The sequence below is a fragment of the Peromyscus maniculatus genome, chromosome 18 (genome assembly GCF_049852395.1).
Source record: "Peromyscus maniculatus bairdii isolate BWxNUB_F1_BW_parent chromosome 18, HU_Pman_BW_mat_3.1, whole genome shotgun sequence".
Lineage (NCBI taxonomy): Eukaryota > Metazoa > Chordata > Mammalia > Rodentia > Cricetidae > Peromyscus > Peromyscus maniculatus.
Genome location: NC_134869.1, coordinates 1,503,729 through 1,525,000, shown reverse-complemented (window position 1 = coordinate 1,525,000; position 21,272 = coordinate 1,503,729). Strand labels below are relative to the sequence as shown.

Here is a 21,272-nt window from a genome sequence, read left to right as displayed (position 1 = left end):
GATCTTGAACTCCTGATCTTCCTGCCTCCACCTCCCAAGTGCTAGAAGTACAGGTGTGTGCCACCACACCTGGTTATATAGTCCTGGAATTATAAGCATGCACCACTGTGGTTGGCTGAGAGTCAGCTTTTTTATTTAAAGTAAAGTAAAACTAAGTAAATAAAAATGTAGTTTCTCTGGTACATAAGTCACATTTCAAGGTCTCAGTAGCCATGAATGATCATTGTTTACGGATTGCACAGCATAGGATTAAAATTATATTGATCTAACTGCTTATGCCAGCAACACAAGAACGCCAGTTTCCCCTCCTCTTCACTAGCATTTGTTATTATATAGCTCTCTCTGTACTTCTCTGTTATGTTATTATCATCGTAGCTAAATGGTTGTCTTTGCAAATATGTATGTAATGCCAATCGCTCCCGCAGAAAGTCAAGGGCAACGGCTTACACCTATATTCACTGTAACATTCCTGTGTCTAGAACAAAGCCCTGTGTGAGGTAGCTGCTCAATAAACAGATGTTGAACAGCTGGCTTTCTGCAAGTGAGGAGATTTGCAAGGGACTTTCTCTGTGCCATCTCCTTTGCAACAAAGATATCCGTTGATTTTATAAAAGGTTGTCATTAAGTCAGGGAGGTTATTACTGCAAAGGGCTAGAGCGATAGGCAACTGAAAAAGCATTGGGGCAAATGATGAATCACAATGACTCCTTAGGAAAGTGGGTTCTCCTCTGCCCTTTGAGATTGACCTCCAGTTTGGCACACACATCCTCGCCCTCCTTTGGGGATCTTCCTGGATCCCAGTGGCCATCTGAATCCCCATTCCTCCTTCCCTAAACACCCCTGACCTGTGACTAAGCTCTGCCCATTGTTGTGTAGATGGAATGTGGTGTGGTGAGAGCCTCAGACAAAGCCAAATGAGAAAATTCACCGAGTTTCTAAGAGGCTTTCCCAGTCGCTTTCCCCCTCCCAGCTACATGAAATGTCCACCAGATCCTTGGACCCAGAGTGGCTGACATGAGGCGAACTTGGGACTAGAAGTCAGAACTTAGATGGTGAAGCAGGATCATAGATTTCTCCACTGGTTTTAAGTCCCTTGTGATGTGAGACAACACAGTCTCCTCTCTTACTTTGAAAAGTTGTACTTCACGTAGTCAATCTTCAGGAACTCGAGAGACTCAGAACCTTTCAGATCTGGGATGACAATTTCCTTTGCCATGTCCTCCATCACCTTCGTCCCAACTTGAACACCTGTGAGGGAAGCAGGAAGTGTCCGCTTGCACAAGGAAGACAACAGTGACGTAATACGCCTAACCCTACAGATGCAAGCACTGAGTAAGCCCTGATGCTAAGTAAGAAAACCGCACCCCTACAAAGGGGATATTGTTGTCTCCGCTTCACATGAGGAAACTCTAGTCCTCCGAGAGGTGGAGGAACTTGCCTGAGAGCACAGGGCTAACACGAGGAGGGGTTTTCATTGTGTGGCCAGGGTTGTCATGGAAACAATGAAAGATATTCTTCAAAGGACGCTACAGTTGTCGCCAGGCACATGCTGCACATGTGAACAAGATTAATTCTCGCCCAGGAAAGTGTGGGTTCTGGCGATCTATGAGCCAAATCCTAAGTGGCTCGGCTCCAGCATCTAGCTTACGGCCAGTTTCACAAAATTGTTTTCATTCTTCTGTCTTTCCAGATTATTTGAACTCAGATGTTTTAGGGAAGGGTTCACAAGGCTGAGGGACCCACGGAACCACTGAAAGACAGTGAGTGGATGTGTGCTTACTGCGTTTCATTTTTCAGTGGAAAGGAGTCACATCAGATTCTCCAAAGGATCCCCAAACTTAGAAGAAGTGACTAATCACTGCTTCTGATTTGTTCAGGAATAGCCCACTAATTTCTTTGTATGGAAGCATCCCAGGACACATTTCTCTGAGCTTGTGGTGTGTGTGGGGAGGTCTTGATAAAAGTAACTTCCAGGGCTGGCTAAATGGCTCAGCAGATAGAGAGGCTTGCTGCCAAGCTGTGGATATGAGTTTGATCCTCAGAATCCACACAGTAGAAGGAGTGAATAAATTGTCCTCTGGCCTTCTCATGTGCATTATGACACATAGACCAACACACACACACTAAATAATAAATGTAATAAAAACTTAAAGTAAATGAATGCAACTTTGCCTTTTTCCTTTACCTTGTGTTCATTCCAGTTGTCCTATCCTCACGGGAGAGGAGGAGCAGACCTCCTATAAAATGCTGTGGATACTGTTGTCATGGAGACAGAGTATGAAGGAAGTGAAGATAAAGGTAGCATTGAGCTTAGGCTTGAGCCCGGCACTGTCACTCACTAGCTTGTGTGACTCAGCCTCTGTGTCTCTCACTCCTTTCCCTCATCTGTGACATGGGAATGATAGTGACCAGGAAGGGATCTGTTCACACATGTGAGAAGAATAGTCACTAATATTTGCTAGGCATTTCGTTTCACCAGGTCCTGTTCCCAGTGCTTCATACACGTCAATTTGCTCATTTCCTGCAACGGCCGAGAGGTGGGTACCATTACGGCTATCTCCTCTTGGACACACCCCACAGATACTGCGAACAATGAGCACAGCAAATCATATTCTATAAAAATATGGAGGTGTATAGTTGATGGGGTTAAACCAGTAATAGTTAGTTTGTATGGAGTGCCTGTATGTGTCCAGACTGTCCTCTCTACCTAGGTTCTGTCCTTCAGGTCTCAAAACAATTCAGTGATAATGGCCTTGCCCCCACTTCACACATGAGGCAGCCTAGGCTCCCACAGCCTGTGAGTCAAGGCCCCCACAGCCAGTGAATATCATCAGGCAGGGATTTGAGGCACAAGGAACAGAAATATGACAATACATTGCAGGGTGAGGCAGAACTTACCTGTTTGGAAATATTTCTCCATTTTTGGTCGGGGAGGTCCCCAAGTTTTCCAAAACCATACAGACTATTGTTACTGCTCTAAGTGCTTACAGAACTAGATAGTGAGACCCTGTTGCTGAAGACACTGCATGCCTTGGTCAGGACATAGAGAAACCAAGCTAAAACTTGGCGAGAAGCTTCCTCCCTGTTGGCTAGTGCCAGAAGGCGCTTCACAGGCTGCCAGGGTGAATTTCCACCAGTCTTACTGTGAATGCTGTGTGAAACAATACCAACCGATCAGGTAGGATTAGCCTACTGGTGCAATTGTAGCAACTCTGTTCTGGGGTAATCAACCCCTTTCTGATTGGATTTCCTACTTGGTTTACAAGGGGAAGTTCACATGTCATACTGTGAACCTGATCAAAACCCCATGGTTGGGACAGTTGTTTTGCTAAGTGGACATGACATGCCCATCAAACAATCTTCTAAACAGCTATGTCTATTCACATAGATTAGTACTGCTGTCTAATTTCCAGCCTTGGTCAGAAAATCTTCTTTTTAAAATGGTAAGTGGTGACTTCAGACTCATAACTAGTCAAAGTACCGAGAATAAGAGACTGTTGAATGCCCAGCCATAAATGAGATATCTGTATCACCTCCCTCCAATGCTCAGGGAACATCACAAAAGAAGGGGAAGAATGGAAGAGGAGGGCCCCAGATGTGGTGTGGAGGGGAAGAATGGAAGAGGAGGGCCCCAGATGTGGTGTGGAGGGGAAGAATGGAAGAGGAGGGCCCCAGATGTGGTGTGGAGGGGAAGAATGGAATAGGAGGGCCCCAGATGTGGTGTGGAGGGGAAGAATGGAAGAGGAGGGCCCCAGATGTGGTGTGGAGGGGAAGAATGGAAGAGGAGGGCCCCAGATGTGGTGTGGAGCTCTGACTTCCAGGCATGAAGTAACTCACAGCAGCTGTGATTGCCTACATTAGATATGCACCTGTTGACACCCTGTAATGGAAGTGGGAGGGCTCAGAGGGCACCATCCTTCCCTGAGGATTGATAGAGTTAATGACTGATGGGGGAGGGAGACACTTCCATCTGTGGTGTAGTCGCTGACAAGATGCCTATGCTTCTGTGACCAACCCTAATTGGTACACACACACACACACACACACACACACACACACACACACACACACACGGGGGCTAGGGAGGAAGAGGCAGGGATTAGTGGTAGTAGGAGGGTAGGAAGGGAGGGTAACAAGGGGGTGAATACAATCAAAATACATTGCATATGTATATGAAAATGTCACATTAAACAAGAGATTTCATATTAATTGCATATAGTTAACATATGCTAATAAGACATTTTTAAAAAGTATATACCAGGGGCTAGAGATACAGATCAGTTGGTAGAATGCTTGTGTTGCATGTATGAGGCCCTGGGTTCCAATTCCAGTACTAAAAAAATAAAATACAAAAATGTATTAAAAAAGAAAAAAGAGAAAAGTATTTCTTCAACACTCCCATGGCGAAGGTGTGGCCCCAGTGCAGTAGTGTTTAGAGGGTGGGGCAATGAGAGGTGACTGGATGATGAGGCCTCTAACTCCATCCAAGGGTTAGTCCATTGATGAAGTCATAGCTTAATGTGTTATTGGGAAGTGGTGGGAATTTAAGGAGGTAGGGTCTAGGTGGAGGGAGTAAGTCATCAGGAAATGCCCTTGAAGGGAATGTGCTGTCTGTAGCCATGTGCGTAAGTCATCAGGAAATGCCCTTGAAGGAAATGTGCTGTCTGTAGCCATGTGCTCTCTTTCTGCTCCTCAACAGCCGTGAGATGAGCAACTTTGCTTTACCCTGCACATCCCTGCATGATGCTCTGCCTCATCCGGGCCCGGAATTAACCATCAAGCAGCAGGACTAAGGGCTGTAGTTTACAGAATTGTGGGCCAAACATACCTTTCTATTTCCTCAAGTTGTTTTATTCAGGTGTTTTGTTGTGGTGATGGGAAGCTAACTAAAACTAGAGCTGAATGTGTGCCTTGCCTTAGCCCTCTGCTGTTACGAGACCCCTGACATGGCAGGGTCCCTTTCTGTGAAATGGCTCATATTGGAATACTTTCTACATAAGGCCCATGAAGCACATTCATAGCCTGGCATGGTAGATGCTGGGACGATTCTGACTCCAGTGCCGTCTTATCTCCACAGCTCCTTCCTGCATTTCCACAGGTGAGCTCATTTGGTCCTCCTACCAGTTAAGACGTAGAGACCAACTACTCATCACTACTTCTCCAGATGAGACAACCTTCCTGCCCAAGGCCATGCATTGAGCAAAAGGGTAGAACTGATACCCACGCCATGCAGGTGACCTCAGATCTATTAAGTGCTATGACTTACAAGGTGGAAAAACCACTTTAATACTTTTACAAGATACCTATTTCTGACATACACTTTCCAAACACACAGACAACTTTCCAAACACACAGACATATCAATATAGGAACTAGATATTCGCATGAATGTGCACCCATATCCCTAGTGCCTGTTTATATGTATAATATTATCCACATAGCAGTTCTACATAACGGGTTAATTTTAGACTCTTTGTGCCCCCTGAGCTACAGGGGAAAAGAGAAGAAGTTGCCCAAATCAGCTCGTCTCTCCCTTCCTTTCCTCCCCTCCCTTTATTTCATTTATTTCTTTTCTGATATAACATGAGAGTCAATCTTGGTTAGATTTAGGGATTTCTTGGTTAGACTAATAGTGCTTGGATTGGCTGCTCTTGTTAACAAGAATTGGCAGAGATCTGGCGATCTATATTCAGCTAATCTGAGGCAAAATATGACAGGAGAAAAACAGGCCCATATATTTTGATTTCTTTTTGTTTTGTTTTTCATGATAGGGTTTCACTGTGTAGCCCTGACTGTCCCAGAACTCACTCTGTAGACCAGTCTGGCCTCGAACTCAAGAGATCCACCTGCCTCTGCCTCTTAGTGCTGGGATTAAAGGCGTGCGCCAACACAGCCCAGCATATATTTTGATTTTGCAGCCAAGATCCTCTGCACCTGACCTCAGGTGAGCGCGATAAAAATCATATTCTAACATTTTTGTTTCTAGCCTTGCAAAAGCCCTCTAGAAGTAGTGAATACTGGTCTAAGATCCCTTTGAACATCTGATAAATGTGGTGGAGCCTCTTAAGAATAAAGTGCACTGATCCACAATAAGTTTTGTTTGATTTAGAGGATCCTAGGTTTCCTCCCTTTGAGACAGGGTCTCCCTATGTATCTGAGGTTGGCCTAGAAGGTGCTATGTGGACCAGGCTGTCCTCAAAGTCACAGAGATTCTCCTTCCTCTATGTCTGGAGTGCTGGGACTAAAGGCATAGGCCACTATACTCTTTCTAGTGCATTTTAATTTAGAGCCCTGATATAGGTGGTGGGGGTGGGGGAGAAGAGAGAGAGAATATCTGTATGTTTAAATATGCCTTCCACCAGGATGTCTATTTTGTGGATAACACTTTCTTCCCAGGTGTCGGGTACATCTTCATAAGGAGTTAGGTAATCCCACTGAGATTTTAGCTCAGACCCAGTTCACAAACTGCTGCTTTGGAACACAGGCCACATCTAGGGCATTTATAGCCTGACTTCTGAATGTATCCAACTCACCATAGTCTAGTGCACGCTGGGTGATCCTTGCCTTGATTCCAGGGTAAACGGTCTGGGAGGAGGAGATGTAGAGGTTCCACAGGAGGACGAATGCCCACAGGACTGGGACCTGCTTTGTTCGCATCTGCAGTGAATCAACATTTAGAGTTCCTTTAATTCTTTTTACTTCCTCTTCCGTCAGTTCCACCCAGTGTTTCCAGGCTTGCTTATTGTCATTGCTTAATTTCTCCAATGTTACCCATCCATCCATGCCTTTACCCACTCATTGACCAACCTATGTACCCATCCAGGGATCCTGTATTGAATTTAGAAAAAATATGTTGTAGATGTAGATATGACCTGCATATGACTTCTCATCTCTGGATGATGAGAACAGATTTTAGAACAGATAAGTCATGTAGCCTTATGGCCACAGAGGAATCTTTCATCTGCTTAAAGACCACTGGTAGCTCCCATTTATCTGCAGGACTGGATATAAGCACTTAGCATGGCAGTCAAGATCTCATTTAAGCTAGGCATGGTGGTGCACACCTCTAATCCCAGCATTTAGGAGGTTGGAGCAGGAAGATCAGGAGTTTAAGGCTTGGCTCTTTACTGAGTCCTCGAGACTCTGTCTCAATACAAAACAAAAAAGATTTTCTTTCACTGTCTCTGTATTTCTTAGCTGCTATATCCCCTCTTCTAAGCGGTGGTCTTCCAATGGGCCAGTTAGAACCAGCTGCTTTCTACTCATCTGTTTGTTAGTCTTTGCACACCTGTGGGCCTTTGTTCAATTCTCTCTCTGTGTGTGTGTGTGTGTGTGCAATCCCCCATCCCCATTCCTCTCTCCCTCCCTCCCTCTCTGTCTCTGTCTCTGTCTCTCTCTCTGTCTCTCTCTCTCTCTCTCTCGTGTGTGTGTGTGTGTGTGTGTGTGTGTGTGTGTGTGTGTGTGTGTGTGTAACCCCCCATTCCCATTCCTGCACTCTGGGTGCATTCCATAGACTTTGAGTGAATTCATTCTCCTGGGTCAGCTCCACTTTCCTCTGTGACAATATCCTCTACTATGCTGTTTCATGCATGCATGGTTCATCACACTCTCCTGTTATACTTGCATAATGAATGTGTCTATTGTTGTGATAAAACACCATGACAAGCTCTGTTCCTCCAGACCCAATCCATAGGGTCATCCCTAGCACCACAACAGGACACCAGCTGCAGCCTCCCCTCCCCTGTGTCCACACCTCCTGTGGATCCCACAGACCCCCGTTGTTGTGTCTCAGCCCCCAACTTGGGTGGACACCCCCTTCTCAACCACAGGCCACTTGAGATCAAGGGGTTACAATAGGAAAGAAAGAAGTCAAAGAATCTTTATTTGCAGGTGATATGATAATATACATAAGTGACCCCCCAAATTCCACCAAGGAATTCCCTCAGCTGATAAACACTTTCAGCAAAGGAGCTGGATACAAGATTAACTCACAAATGTCAGTAGCCTTCCTATATACAAATGACAAACAGACTGAGAAAGAAATCTTGGAAACAACATCCTTCACAATAGCCTCAAATATTATAAAATATCTTGGGGTAACTCTAACCAAACAAATGAAAGACCTGTATGACAAGAACTTCAAGTCTTTGAAGAAGGAAACTGAAGAAGATATCACAAGATGGAAAGATCTCCCATGCTCATGGATCAGTAGGATTAACACTGTAAAAATGACCACCCTACCAAAAGCAACCTACAGATTCAATGCCCAACAATTCCTTACAGACCTTGAAAGGACAATTCTCACCTTCAAGAGGAAAAAAAACCAAAAAACCCAGACAGCAAAACAATCCTGAAAAATAAAAGAAATGCTGGAGGTCTCACCATCCCTGATTTCAAGTTGTACTACAGAGCTATAGTAATAAAAACCTCATGGTGTTAGCATAAAAACAGAAACTTTGATCAATGGAATTCAATTGAAGACTCAGACATAAATTCACACACCTATGGACACTAGATTTTTTTTTATAAAGAAGCCATAAATACACACTGGAAAAAAGACAGCATCTTCAACAAATGGTGCTGGGTAAGCTGGATGTCTACATGTAGAAGAATGCAAATAGATCCATATTTATCACCCCACACAAAACTTAATTTCAAGTTGATCAAAGACCTCAACATAAAACTAGATACACTGAACCTGATAGAAGAGAAAGTAGGGGATAGCCTTGAATGCATTGGCACAGGAGACAACTTCCTGAATAGAACACCAATAGTGCAGGCACTAAGATCAACAATTAATAAATGGGACCTCATGAAACTGAGAAGCTTCTGTAAGGCAAAAGAGACCATCAATAGGACAAAACAGCAGCCTACAGAATGGGAAAAGGTTTTTTTTTTTTTTTTTACCAACTCTACCTCTGATAGAGGGCTGATCTCCAAAATAAAGAACTCAAGAAACTAGACATCAAAACAAAAACAAAAACAAATAATCCAATTAAAAAATGGGGTACAGAGCTAAAAAGAGAATTTTCAACAGAGGAATCTCAAATGGCAGATATAAACACTTAAAGAAATATTCAACATCCTTAGCCACCAGGGAAATGCAAATCAAAACTGCTTTGAGATTCCATCTTACACCTGTCAGAACGGCTAAGATCAAACATAAGTGACACTCATGCTGGTGAGAAGGTGGAGCAAGGGGAACACTCCTCCATTGTTGGTGGGAGTGCAAACTTGTACAGCCACTATGGAAAGCAAATGGCAATTCTTCAGAAAATTAGGAATCAATCTACCTCAAGACCCACCTATACCACTCTTAGGCATATATCCAAAGGATGCACCATGTTACCACAAGGACACTTGCTCAATAATGTTCATTGCAGCTTTATTCATAATAGCCAGAAACTGGAAACAACCTAGATGTCCCCCAACAGAAGAATGGATAAAGAAAATGCGGTACATTTACATGCCCAATGGAGCTATTTTTAAAAAAATTGACATCATGAAATTTTCAAGAAAATGGATGGAACTAGAAAAAAAATCATTCTGAGTGACGTAACCTAAATCCAGAAGACCAATATGGTACATACTAACTTATAACTTGGTATTAGCCATTAGACAAATGATAATCAAGTTACAATCCATAGAACCAGAGAGGTTAGGTAAAAAGAATGGCTATAGGGAGAATGCATGGATCTCCCTGGGAAGGGGAAATAGAATAGATTTTATGGGTAGACTGGGGGTGGGTGGGGACAGGAGTTGGGGGGAATCAGGTGAGGGATGGGATGGTGGAAGAGAGTTCAGGGAGACAGCAGGAATTGGGGGGCATCTTGAGAGTAGCGTGGGAACCTAGTGCAGTGGAAATTTCCTGGAATCTATGACGGTTACCCTAGTGAGAACTCTCAGTAATGGAGGATAAGGATTCTGAACTGGCCATCTTTTGTAGCCATGCAAGGCTTCCAGTGGTGTGACTGGGTTGTATTTGGTTGAGTTCTTGGCTGAGGGGATCCCATGGAGACCACCCAAATAACCCAGGCTGATGCTAGGACAGAAGATCTTCCTCTAAGCTGACAACAGGGCCCCAGTGCTGAGGACAACATCCACATAACTCACTGAATATAGAGAGGTGAAGGTGGTGCCTGCATGAAGCCTTTACCCCTACATTTAGTCTCTTTGGTGCAGGAAGGTACTCTGTAGGCTATCAAAAGAGAAACATAGACATCGACCCAACCACAAGACCTTTGACCTACAATCTGTCCTGCTGCAAGATGCGTTAGGACAATGGTGGCTCAGAACTTGTGGGAGTGGCCAACCAATGTATGGTTTAACTTGAGGTCCATGCTAGGAAAGAGAACTCATGCCTGACAGTGCTTGAGTAACCAAGAACCAGAGACCGGATAGCCCAGAGACATAGGGTAGAACCAAACACAACTTGACAAAACAAAACAAACAAACAAACAAACACCAATGAAATTATTCCTAATGATATTCTGCTGTACTCATCGATTAGTGCCTTGTCCAGACATCATCAGAGAGACTTCCTCTGGCAGCAGATTGGAGTGGGTACAAAGACCCACAGCCAGACACTAGTAAGGAGAGAGCCTAAATTGGAGGTCTTCATTGGGTTCCTTCCCTCAGAGCTCAGGGAATCCCACAGAAGTAGTAGTGGAAAGATTGCAGTAGTCAAAAGAGATGGAGGACACCAGGAGAACATGGCCCACTGAATCAATTAGCAGGGCTCACATGGGCTCACAAAGACTGAAGCAGCAAGCATGGGTCTGCACCAGGTCCTCTGCATGTATGTTATGACTGTAAGCCTGGTGTTTTTATTTATGTATTTACTTATTTATGTATTTATGTATTTATTCATTTATTTATTTATATTTATTAATTTTTTTCATTTTACATACCAACCACAGTTCTCCATCTTTCCCCGTCTCCCACTCCCCTCTTCCCTCTCCATCCATTCCTTGTAGAGGGTAAGGCCTCTCTTGAGAAGTCAACATAGGCTGACATAACCAAGTTTGGGCAGGACCAAGCCCCTCCCCCCTGCATCAAGGCTGAGCAAGGTATCCCACCACAGGGAATGGGCTCTAAGAAGCCAGTTCATGTCCCTGGGACAAGTCCTGGTCCCACTGCCAAGGGCCCCACCAAGAGCGCATAGCTTGGTGTTTTTGTGGCGCTGCTAGCAGTGGGAGCCGGTGTGTCTCTGACTCTTTTGCCTGCTCTTGGGACTCTTTTCTTCCTGTTGGGTCGCCTTGTCCAGCCTCTACATGAGGGCTTTTGCCTGTCTTATTGTATCTTGTTTTGTCATGTTTGTTTGCTGATTCTTGGAGGCCTGTTTTTTTTTCTGAAGAAAAAACAGGGAGAGTGGATCTGGGGGAGAAGGAAGGTAGGGCAAGTGGGAGGAGTGGAGGGAGGGGAAACTGGTGGGGGATGTGTTGTATAAGAGAGGAATCTATTTTCAATAAAAGCAAACAAACAAATTTAAAAAGAACACTGGAATTTTCTCATAAAAATAATGTAATTCATAAGAAGTATGCAAATCTTTAAAATGTTTGTAAGGTGTAATTTTTTGTAAGGTGTATTTTGTAAGGTGTAATGTTTGTAAGGAGTATTTTTTTATCTACATAATAAAATGTACACTGTTGTTACCTCATGAAAGATAAGATTTGGGAATAGAACACTATGATCTCCCTATCTTCTCCCTCTATTTCATATTGAATTAGAAATGTAAACTGATAGTAAAATAAATAAAAAAGTCTACACCTTGCTTTTAAGAGACAGTTGTCTAGCTGAAAAACAGAACGGAACAAAACAAAACAAAACAATACCATGACCAAAAGCAGCTTGGGAAGGGAAGGGTTAATTTTAGCTTACAGTTCCACAGCCCAGTTCATCATTGGGGGAAGTTAGGACAGGAACTCAAACAGGGAGGAACCTGGAGGCAGGAGCTGTGGCAGAGACCCTGGAAAAAACTACTTCCTGGCTTGCTCAGTTTGCTTTCCTAGACCACCTGCCCAGGAGTGACACCACCCACATCTGCTTGGGCTCTTCTACATCAATTGTTAATCAAGAACTGCTTTACACAGAAATCCACAAAGATACCCCCACAATAGACTGCTGGCAATGGTCGAGAGACACCCCAAACTGACCTACTCTGGTGATGGGATGGCCAAATACCCTAATTGTCGTGCTAGAAACCCCATCCAATGACTGAGGGATCTGGATGCAGAGATCCATGGCTAGGCCCCGGGTGGAGCTCCAGGAGTCCAATTAGCGAGAAAGAGGAGGATTTATATGAGCGAGAATTGTTGAGACCAAGGTTGGATAAAGCACAGGGACAAATAGCCAAACGAATGGAAACACATGAACTATGAACCAATGGCCCCCAACTGGATCAGGCCCTCTGGATAAGTGAGACAGTTGATTGGCTTGATCTGTTTGGGAGGCATCCAGGCAGTGGGACCGGGTCCTATGCTCAGTGCATGAGTTGGCTTTTTGAAACCTGGAGCTTATGCAGGGACACTTGGCTCAGTCTGGGAGGAAGGGACTGTACCTGCCTGGACTGAGTCTACCAGGTTGATTTCAGTCCTCTGGGGAGGCTTTGCCCTGGAGGAGGTGCGAATATGGGGTGGCCTGGGGGGAAGGGGAGGGGGGAGAACAAGGGAATCCGTGGCTGATATGTAGAACTGAATTGTATTGTAAAATAAAATAAAATAAAATAAAATAAAATAAAATAAAATAAAATAAAATAAAATAAAATAAAATAAAATAAAATAAAATAAAAAGAACTACTTTACAGGTTTGCCTACAGGCCAATCTGTTGGGGACATTTTCTCAGTTGAGGTACCCTCTTTTCAGATGACTCCAGATTGTGTCAAGACAACAACAACACAACAACACAACACAACACAACAACTCACCAGCATAGCATTATGCAGGTTGGAGCATTTGGCACATGCTGCTCTCTGCTAGTCTCTGGCTCAAGCCAATGTCACTTCTCATGGAAGTTTTTGATAACCTCCCTTCTAGTTTCCCTGCTTCAGCATTTGTCTCTTTCTGGATAGTCAGTGGGACCCTTTGCAATGAAGGTCAGATCACAGCAGCTCTCTGGCTGGCTCTGTTGTAGCCCTCCAGTGCTTCCACATTTCACTCAGTGTGAAAGTCAGCTAGCCTCGAGGTTTCCTCATTGACCTCTTCCCAGTTCACACGGGGAATACAGCTCATCCTCACTGACTTGGTGCTTCCTGAAGACCCTGAGCAGCCTGTCTGCCTCATACAGTCTTCCTTAGACAGCCCCGTGACCAGGACTTTCTCTTTCTCTGGGAGTATCCAGTGTCACCTCAGCGAGCATTTCCTGTCTACGCTGTCCAAGCAAGAACCCCCAACCATGACTCTGAGTTCCGATGCTCTTTCCCAGAATTAATTTTCTCCAAAGCATGTATCATCTACACAGTTTCTGAAAAAACTTCTACCTGGAATCCCTTTTGCCCAAGAAATTTTTAGATAGCTCTGGCTATATAGGTTTATAAAATTCCTATACAAAGCCAATATTTACTGATAATAAGTCAAAAAAGAAATTTATTTTAAAATAATGGAGAGAGGTAAGGTTGTAGCTGAAAGGTTGTGTTTTTGCCTAACATACATAAGGCCTTGGTACTGATCCCTAGGAACAAAAAAACAGCCTTTAATATGTATAATTTTACTATTTATTAAGGACAAAAGCAATGCATGCCAATGAAAGGGGTGTGTTTGTTCATTTTTTACATAAAGAATTAAACTGTGGCATATTTGATATGTTGGACATAGAACATCGTCAGTATTTTTTTCAGAGTAGGTCAGTATGTTGATATTAAGACGGTCACTGCAGGGGATGCTACTTTGCATAAGCACAGTATAAAAAGGCAGAAGTAGGGCTGGAGAGATGGCTCAGAGGTTAAGAGCACCGACTGCTCTTCCAGAGGTCCTGAGTTCAATTCCCAGCAACCACATGGTGCCTCCCAACCATCTGTAATGAGATCTGGAGCCCTCTTCTGTGTACATAATAAATAAATACATCTTTTAAAAAAAAAAAAGGCAGAAGTAGGTTGAGGGTTATTTCAGAAATTGTTAGAAATCTGTCTAATACAAAATTCATTTAATAATTTTTTATGAAACTCAAATCAACACCATAAACAACGATTTTTAAAAACTAAACATTCTAGTGCAACCAAATCCAAAGATAGTATACTAAGGTGGCACATACTGGGTGAAGATTGTAAGAAAATAGTAAAAGTTGTTTTCTGGGGCTATGAGATGGCTCAGCAGGTCAAGGAGCCTGCTGCCAAATCTGATAGCCTGAGCTTGATCTCTGGGACTCACTTGGCGGGAGGAGAGAACTAAACTCTACACGCTGTCTTCTGACTTCCACCCATGTGGTGTGGCATGCATGCCCCTGCCCCCAAACACACACAAAACAAGTATATCAATACAACAAAAAATGCGAGTCTCTGTTTTCTGTAAATAGACCATTGTGTTTCTATGGGGGATTGAAACGTTGTATGTCTAGTAAAAACTGTGGTTCATGATGCTAAATAGTCTTTAGTCTAAGCTGAGGTACTTCAGCAGCTGGTACTATGTGGTGTGGCAGCTTGTGCAGTGACCATGTCATCTGGTCAGATGGCTGTAGTGACATCACACAGTGAACTGGTGACCATTCCCAGGAACAACTTAGATTCATTGTGTGTTTGATTTCTGGATTAATTTTTAGTCATTGTGTATTTAGATAACTTTCCTGTTGTAAATTTTTCTTAACTTCTCCATCAGTTATGAGACCTCATATGGAGTTGTGACCCTTAGCTTAAGAAGCTATAACCTAAAGAGTAGTTAATTACGATTTTCTGTTTTTTGGTTTTTGGTTTTTTCCTGATTGAACATTTCCAGCTTCACAAAAAGATGACTTCATCACGCCAGCACTTTTGATAGCAACTGACACCCAGTAGGCAGCAGGTGAATACTGAATGACTGATTGGATGAACGAATCACCGTCTCCTTCTGAGGCTCTGAATTGGGTCACATATTCCTTACGGATTCCTACTTAACTCAGGGCAGTCCTGAGACCTTAATATGAGGTACACATGGCCCTACATTGTGATCGCCTCCTTACTTCTCTATCTCTTCGTCAAGAGAGTGTTTTTCTTCTGTGACTAGTACAAGGCCTGGCTCCAAGCAGACACACAGAAGCATCCTGTTGAGACACACACACACTCTGAGGAAAGGGAACACATTGCATTCAGTGTTATGTCGCCCATGTTTGGGATGTATAAGTGACCAATTGTTTGCTTGTTGAATTAATGCCACCCCATTTTCTTGTTGGCTGAATCACAGATGCCAGTAGCAACAGTGGTGTAGACTTATTTGGATAACAACCAAATGATTAATACACACACACACACACACACACACACACACACACACACACACTTTGGTTCTTGTTTGGGGTATTTACAGCCTAGATGGGCTGACACTGCTGAATTCACAAAGCAAAACCATGTGAATTTAAAAGAAATCAAGGAAGGTGACCTTATGGAGGTGGTCGAGATGATTAGCGTGGTCTCACTTGTGAGAGCCCTCTGCTCAGACAGAAGAAAGGGTGTGGCTAGATAAGGGTTAGAAGAGGGTTAGACCTTGGGAGCAGGCTCAGTGGGGAGAAAGAGGTGGGGGCACTTGGTTAACATAGCTTGAAGTCAGATAGATGGTTTGTAGATTTAGAGGCAAGATGGAGGAGATGGGGTGATGCACATAGGCAGATCCTCCAGGGAATTGCTTGTAAAGGACAGCACAGTGTGATTAGGGACTGTGGACCCCCAAGGACAGTGTGACTAGGGAAGGAGGGGCCCCCAAGGCTGTTACTGCTTTTCTTGGGCCTTTGGGTGAAATGGGAAAAGATGCCCTGGCTGGAACAAAGTGGTGCCAGTGGAGAGCGTGTGAGGAAGACAGCGCACCAGCGTGTGGTTTGGGCAGTGAGGGCTACCTCACCTATCCTTTGAGCTAGTGGTTTTCTCTAGTGCATAAACCACCAAACTCACATAGCGGGTCTGTGCTCAGATAAGCAGTTTACTGGAGGGCCATGAGGGTTAGAACATGACTCTTGTCTTGTCTGTAAATAGGTCCATCTCTAGGTGTAAGCCTACCCAGTTTAGTCAACTGGCTTGCCTCTCTCACCCGTTTACCGGTAGCCTCCTCTGTGCATCTAATACCCAACCAAAGTGGACCCCTTAGTCCCTAAACATGTGAATGATGTCCAATGAATACCGCTGCTCATGCTGTTCTTATGTAGGCTGCAGAAACCTTATCTCCCCACCTCCCCCAGGTCCACTTTATTATTTTTATTTGTTTGGATAGGTATATGTGGTATGTATGAAGGTGAGTATGCACTGTCACATGTGTGGGTGCATGTGTGGGTGCATGTGTGGGTGTGTATATGTATACACTTATATGTGTAGGGCTGAAGTTGATATCAAGTGTATTCTTCAATTGCTCTTCACTTTTTTTTTTTTACTTAAGTCCAGCTTGCCCAGACAGAGAATCCTGTCTCTCAAGTGTTGGGAGACACTGTAACTGCCCAATTTTCTTTCTTTATTTTTTTATAATATTATTTTCTTTATGTATGTGGAAGAGAGAGAGAGAGGGAGAGGGGAGAGAGAGAGAGAGAGCGAGCAACTTACTGGAGTTGATTCTCCTTCCACCCTGTGCATTGTGGGGAATTGAACCCAGGTCCTTAGGTTTGGCAGCAAGTGCCTTTATCCACTGAGCCCTCTCCCTAGCCCCTGCCCAGTCTTTCCATAGACTCTAGGATCTGAACTCTGGCTCTCACACTTGTAGGGCTTTATTCACTGAGCCATCGTCACAACCCCTGAAGGTCCATGTTAAACATATTCTTTCTGAAGCCACTTCTGACTTCCTTGAGTGAATCTCATTTCTTGCTGAACTATAGACAGAAAAGTATATTTATACGCATATGTTTATTTTCTTGAAAATTGTCTGCCTCTCTTACCAGAATGCAAACACATTATCAGATGCTCCAGGTCTGGGACACAGTGGGTGACTGATAAGTGTGGTAGATGAATCAATGGGTGAATCAAGGAAGAGAGAGCCCTTATCTTGCTCTGGATTGTAACAGTCCATTGCAGAGATGATTAGCACAGCATTAGAAACCAGTAGAGTACAGACACCCATCAGATGTTGGGTGCAGTCTTGCAGCATGGGCCAGGAGGTTAGGTCTGGGTCACAGGGAGGATGGGACAATTTGGAGTAGTGGCCAGGGTAGCTGAGGACACTGTCAGAGTGGTGGTTCTTTACTAATAGACTGAGGCGTTTGGTATTTTACACTGGTATGGCCTTGTGAAGCTAGTGTGATGTTTCAGGCCAGCATAGCTGGCTTTGATTATGCAGAGCAATCCTCAGGAAGAGCAGGGCTGAGACTGGGAGGAGATGGTCATGAGGATGAAAGGGAGAGCCACAGGACTGGGAGGGGCTAGCGGGAGAGGAAGGCCTCTGGCCAAGCAAGGAGTTATCTGATGGTCAGATGTGAGGAAGGATAAACAGGTGTGAAGCTTTCATATCGTGGGAAGCAGGGGCGTATTAACAGCATCCTGTGCTCAGGATGGAGGCAGGTCCAGTGGCTTCCTGATGTTTCAGGCCTTTCTGATCCTGCGATTGTCCTGGGGGTAGGGTGGCCAAGGGATCCTGGAGAGCTGGGAACTTGGAATATTGGGTAAAGTGTTTGCTATGCAAACACAAGGACCTGAGCTTGGATCCTCAGCTCCCACACAAGAGCCAAGTGTGGCGGAGTCCATCTGTAATCCCAGGGTTTAGGGGGAGATTTTGGGTGTGTAGCAGAAACAGGAGGATCCAAGTCTAGGTGAAATGTGAGCTCCAGATCAGTGAGAGACTCTATACAAAAAAATAAGTGGAGAGAGATAGGAAATACCCAACCTGTTGCCTCCACAAGATATAAGGGTGAGAGAGCACATCCACATATAACACATTATAACACACACACACATACAGAGAGAGAGAGAGAGAGAGAGAGAGAGAGAGAGAGAGAGAGAGAGAGAGAGAGAGAGAGAGATTGATTCTGGAGTGGAGATTAGGCTCAGAGGGATGGACAATGAGAAGAATATCCCAGGGCCTCCTCACATTAGTAGCTATTTACCAGTTGGTACAGAATATTTCCACATAGAGGCCATACTGATGGTGACCACATTAGTATCACTGGAGGCGAAGACTAGAAGTGGAAATATCACTCTGAAATGGGTACCAGAGGGATTTTTGTCAAAGAGCAAACAATTTTTCATAGCAGTGAGAAGCAATGGCAAGAGCCTGAACCAACTTGACTGTATGAAAATGAGGGAACAGGCCTCAGTAAGATTCTAATTAGATAAGAGAAGTTCTAAAAATGTCAGGTTAAAAGAATAATTTAACTATGTATACACACACAAACACACGTATGTGCACTTATATAGCTATTTCCATGTCTGCAGCGGAAAAGCACAGGGTTACACCAGTGTAAAGCATTTAAATGTCCCAGTGTCTAACAGTGACAAAAATAGTGACAAATTAGACTCTATTTAGCATTTTAAAAAAACCAATCACAGAACTCACAAGGCAGAAACTGTTTTCATCTCCAATTTAGACACATGTGTGGTGGTATTGTGTTCCCCAAAATATTGTGTACCCTAATAAACTTATCTGGGGTCAGAGAACAGAAAAGCCACTAGATACTTAGGATAGGTAGTGGTAGCACACGCCTTTAATCCTAGCATTCCAGAGGCAGAAATCCATGTGTTCAAGGATATAGCCAAGCATGGTGACTCATGCCTTTAATCCCAGAAAGCGAGCCTTTAATCCCAGGGAGTGATGGTAGAAAGCAGAAAGGTATATAAGGCATGAGGACCAGAAACTAGAAGCATTTGGCTGGTGAAGCTTTCAGGCTTCTAGCAGCAGTTCAGCTGAGATTCATTTGGATATGAGGACACAGAGACTTCCAGTCTGAGGAAACAGGATCAGCTGAGAAGTTGGCCAGGGGAGGTTAGCTATGGCTTGTTCTGTCTCTCTGATCTTCCAGTGTTCACCCCAATAACTGGCCTCAGGTTTGATTTTATTAATAAAAACTTTTAAGATTCCTGCTACACACATGGAAATGGAGATTTAAAAAGTTTGAATGACTAATTCAGTCCCATATGCACCCGAGAATCAAGTCTTGTTCTTCTGGTTCCTAATTCCAGTGTTATTGGTTTTTTTCATCAAGTGAGTTGATAAATGCTAGATTTTCATTTTCATACAAAGATTTTTAGGTGAGAATTCCTGGGTGACACCTTCAATGTGGAGAAGTCCAGCCAGTACCAGGAGATTTTCAAGCATTTGAAAATCAAACATTTCTGTGTAACTCTCTTTTATATTTTCTTGGGCACAAATGGAGTTTTTAGTTCCCCTCCAGAGGTAAAAGCTGTCCCCCCCCTGTACCCCACCCCCTCCCCTGCTAAAGGAAGTGTCTGAATTGGTGTACTTTGATGGTGATTCAGGAACTCAAATTGTGTGTCGAAAAGCATATTTTTCCTCCAGACATCTTCTAAGAGTATTAAATTACTGAAGTCGAAAGGGCTGGCTTGTCCATACCTTTCGGTGGAATTGTTTGCCTGGGATGATGATTTATGGGCACAGGAGGACAGCAGCTCTGACAGGCAAGACGATGACTGGAGAGGTTAAGTAATTTGTCTGACAAGTAGGGGCAGGGTGAGCTGCCGCTCAGGGAAGGGATCCAAGAGGAGTCCCAAGCCCTCCTATTACCTATTTTGTTGCTTCTCAGGAACTGTTTCTTTCTAAGACTCAGAACCAACGTAGCAATATTTCCTTTCCAACACAAAAGAGAAAAACACCTCTAGATTAAATGGTCTGCCTGTCCCAAGCACCAGGAATAATAAAACACCAGTGCAGTTTAAAGAAATTCTGGAGACTCACAGCTCAGCTTCCCACTGCTCTTCCTGGCAAAACCTTCGATGGATGTGGAAACCCTGACTAGGGCAGTGAGAAGGGAGCCAAGCACAACATTCTAAACAGAGGCACATGTTGAAAACTTGAGTTCAATGGGTTTGAAGATGTCTCCACTAGGGTATCCCAACATATTGATTAAGAGAGAGAGAGGAAAAAAAAAATGTAAAAGTGTAAAGGAAATACAGGCAGAATTGGAAAATCTTTCAAGGGAGTCTATCCTTATATCGTAGTATAGCAAGATTTCCAGGAACGAGGGGCCCCGAAATCTCCTGCCAAGTTGTTCCTCTCCAAACGTAGAGTTTAGTACTGACAAGTTCAACTGTTCAGACGAGTGGGAGAGCAGGTTTGTGGTGACAGGATCTAGGTCACCAGTGTGGTTTGAAATGGCTCCTTAGTCCTAACACAATGACTGAGGGACAAGAGAATTTTCTGCCACTTGCTAGCTTTCTCTCTGAAATAAAACAAACAATCAAAGACCCAAACTCCCAAACTCCATGCCACTCTGAACCAACTCAAGTCAGATGTGTAATTCAGATTGATAGTCCCTCTTTTTAGGGCCCCTCAGCCTTCCCTAGGAGGGCTCCGGGTGAACAGGTATGACAAACACACACAGCATGAGAAACCCTAGACAGACATCAGTAAGAATTCAGAACGCACGGCAGCTGACTACGGTGTCATGCCTGCCTGTAAGGTCCCCATCCCGAGATCCTGGGCTAGCCGAGACCTGAAGTTTGTTTGAGATTCTTACCTCAAGATCCAGAAGTGTCCAAAGTTGGGGAGTACCTCCGATTCCCTTTGCCTTTGAAGCAGGAGTGTTCTCTACCTTGCGCCTTGAACGAAGCTGCTGAAACGTCATGATAATTAAGTCTGAGTCATCTCAGCCATGAACTTTTTTTTCAGATGACTCTTTCAAAATGTGATACATAATTGCTTCACTACAATTACCCAATGGCATGAATGAATACTAGTCTCTATCTAGATGAACAGACAAGGCCACCCATGCAATCATTACCTTCCTATAACACGTGTGTTCTTATGAAAGTAGGGCTATTTAACCAAAATGATTAAAAAAGGGCTTCTGACCTATTTTTAAAAGGTGTTAATTCTTACTGAACTGACTCAGGATGTAGCTCAGAAATAGAGTGCTTACCCAGCATGTCCAAAGCCCTGGGTTCCACCTCCAGCATCATGGAGGGAAATGGAAATACTGAGTTGGAAAAGGAGGAAGAATCTCC

The 21,272-nt window shown here is 43.9% G+C and overlaps 1 protein-coding gene across 1 annotated transcript in view; it reads right to left on the bottom strand.

The window, feature by feature from the left end:
• The window catches only part of Bpifc (BPI fold containing family C), a 55,710-nt gene extending 34,809 nt beyond the window's left edge, over positions 1-20,901 (bottom strand). Inside the window, exons 1-3 of the mRNA XM_076554445.1 lie at positions 20,786-20,901; positions 6,534-6,657; positions 1,128-1,248 (exon numbers count right to left, since the gene is read on the bottom strand). Of these exons, the coding sequence (XP_076410560.1) occupies positions 1,128-1,248; positions 6,534-6,657; positions 20,786-20,893 (353 nt within the window). The 5' untranslated portion in view covers positions 20,894-20,901. The remainder of the gene's footprint in view (positions 1-1,127; positions 1,249-6,533; positions 6,658-20,785) is intronic.
• Between the last annotated feature and the right edge of the window lie 371 nt (positions 20,902-21,272).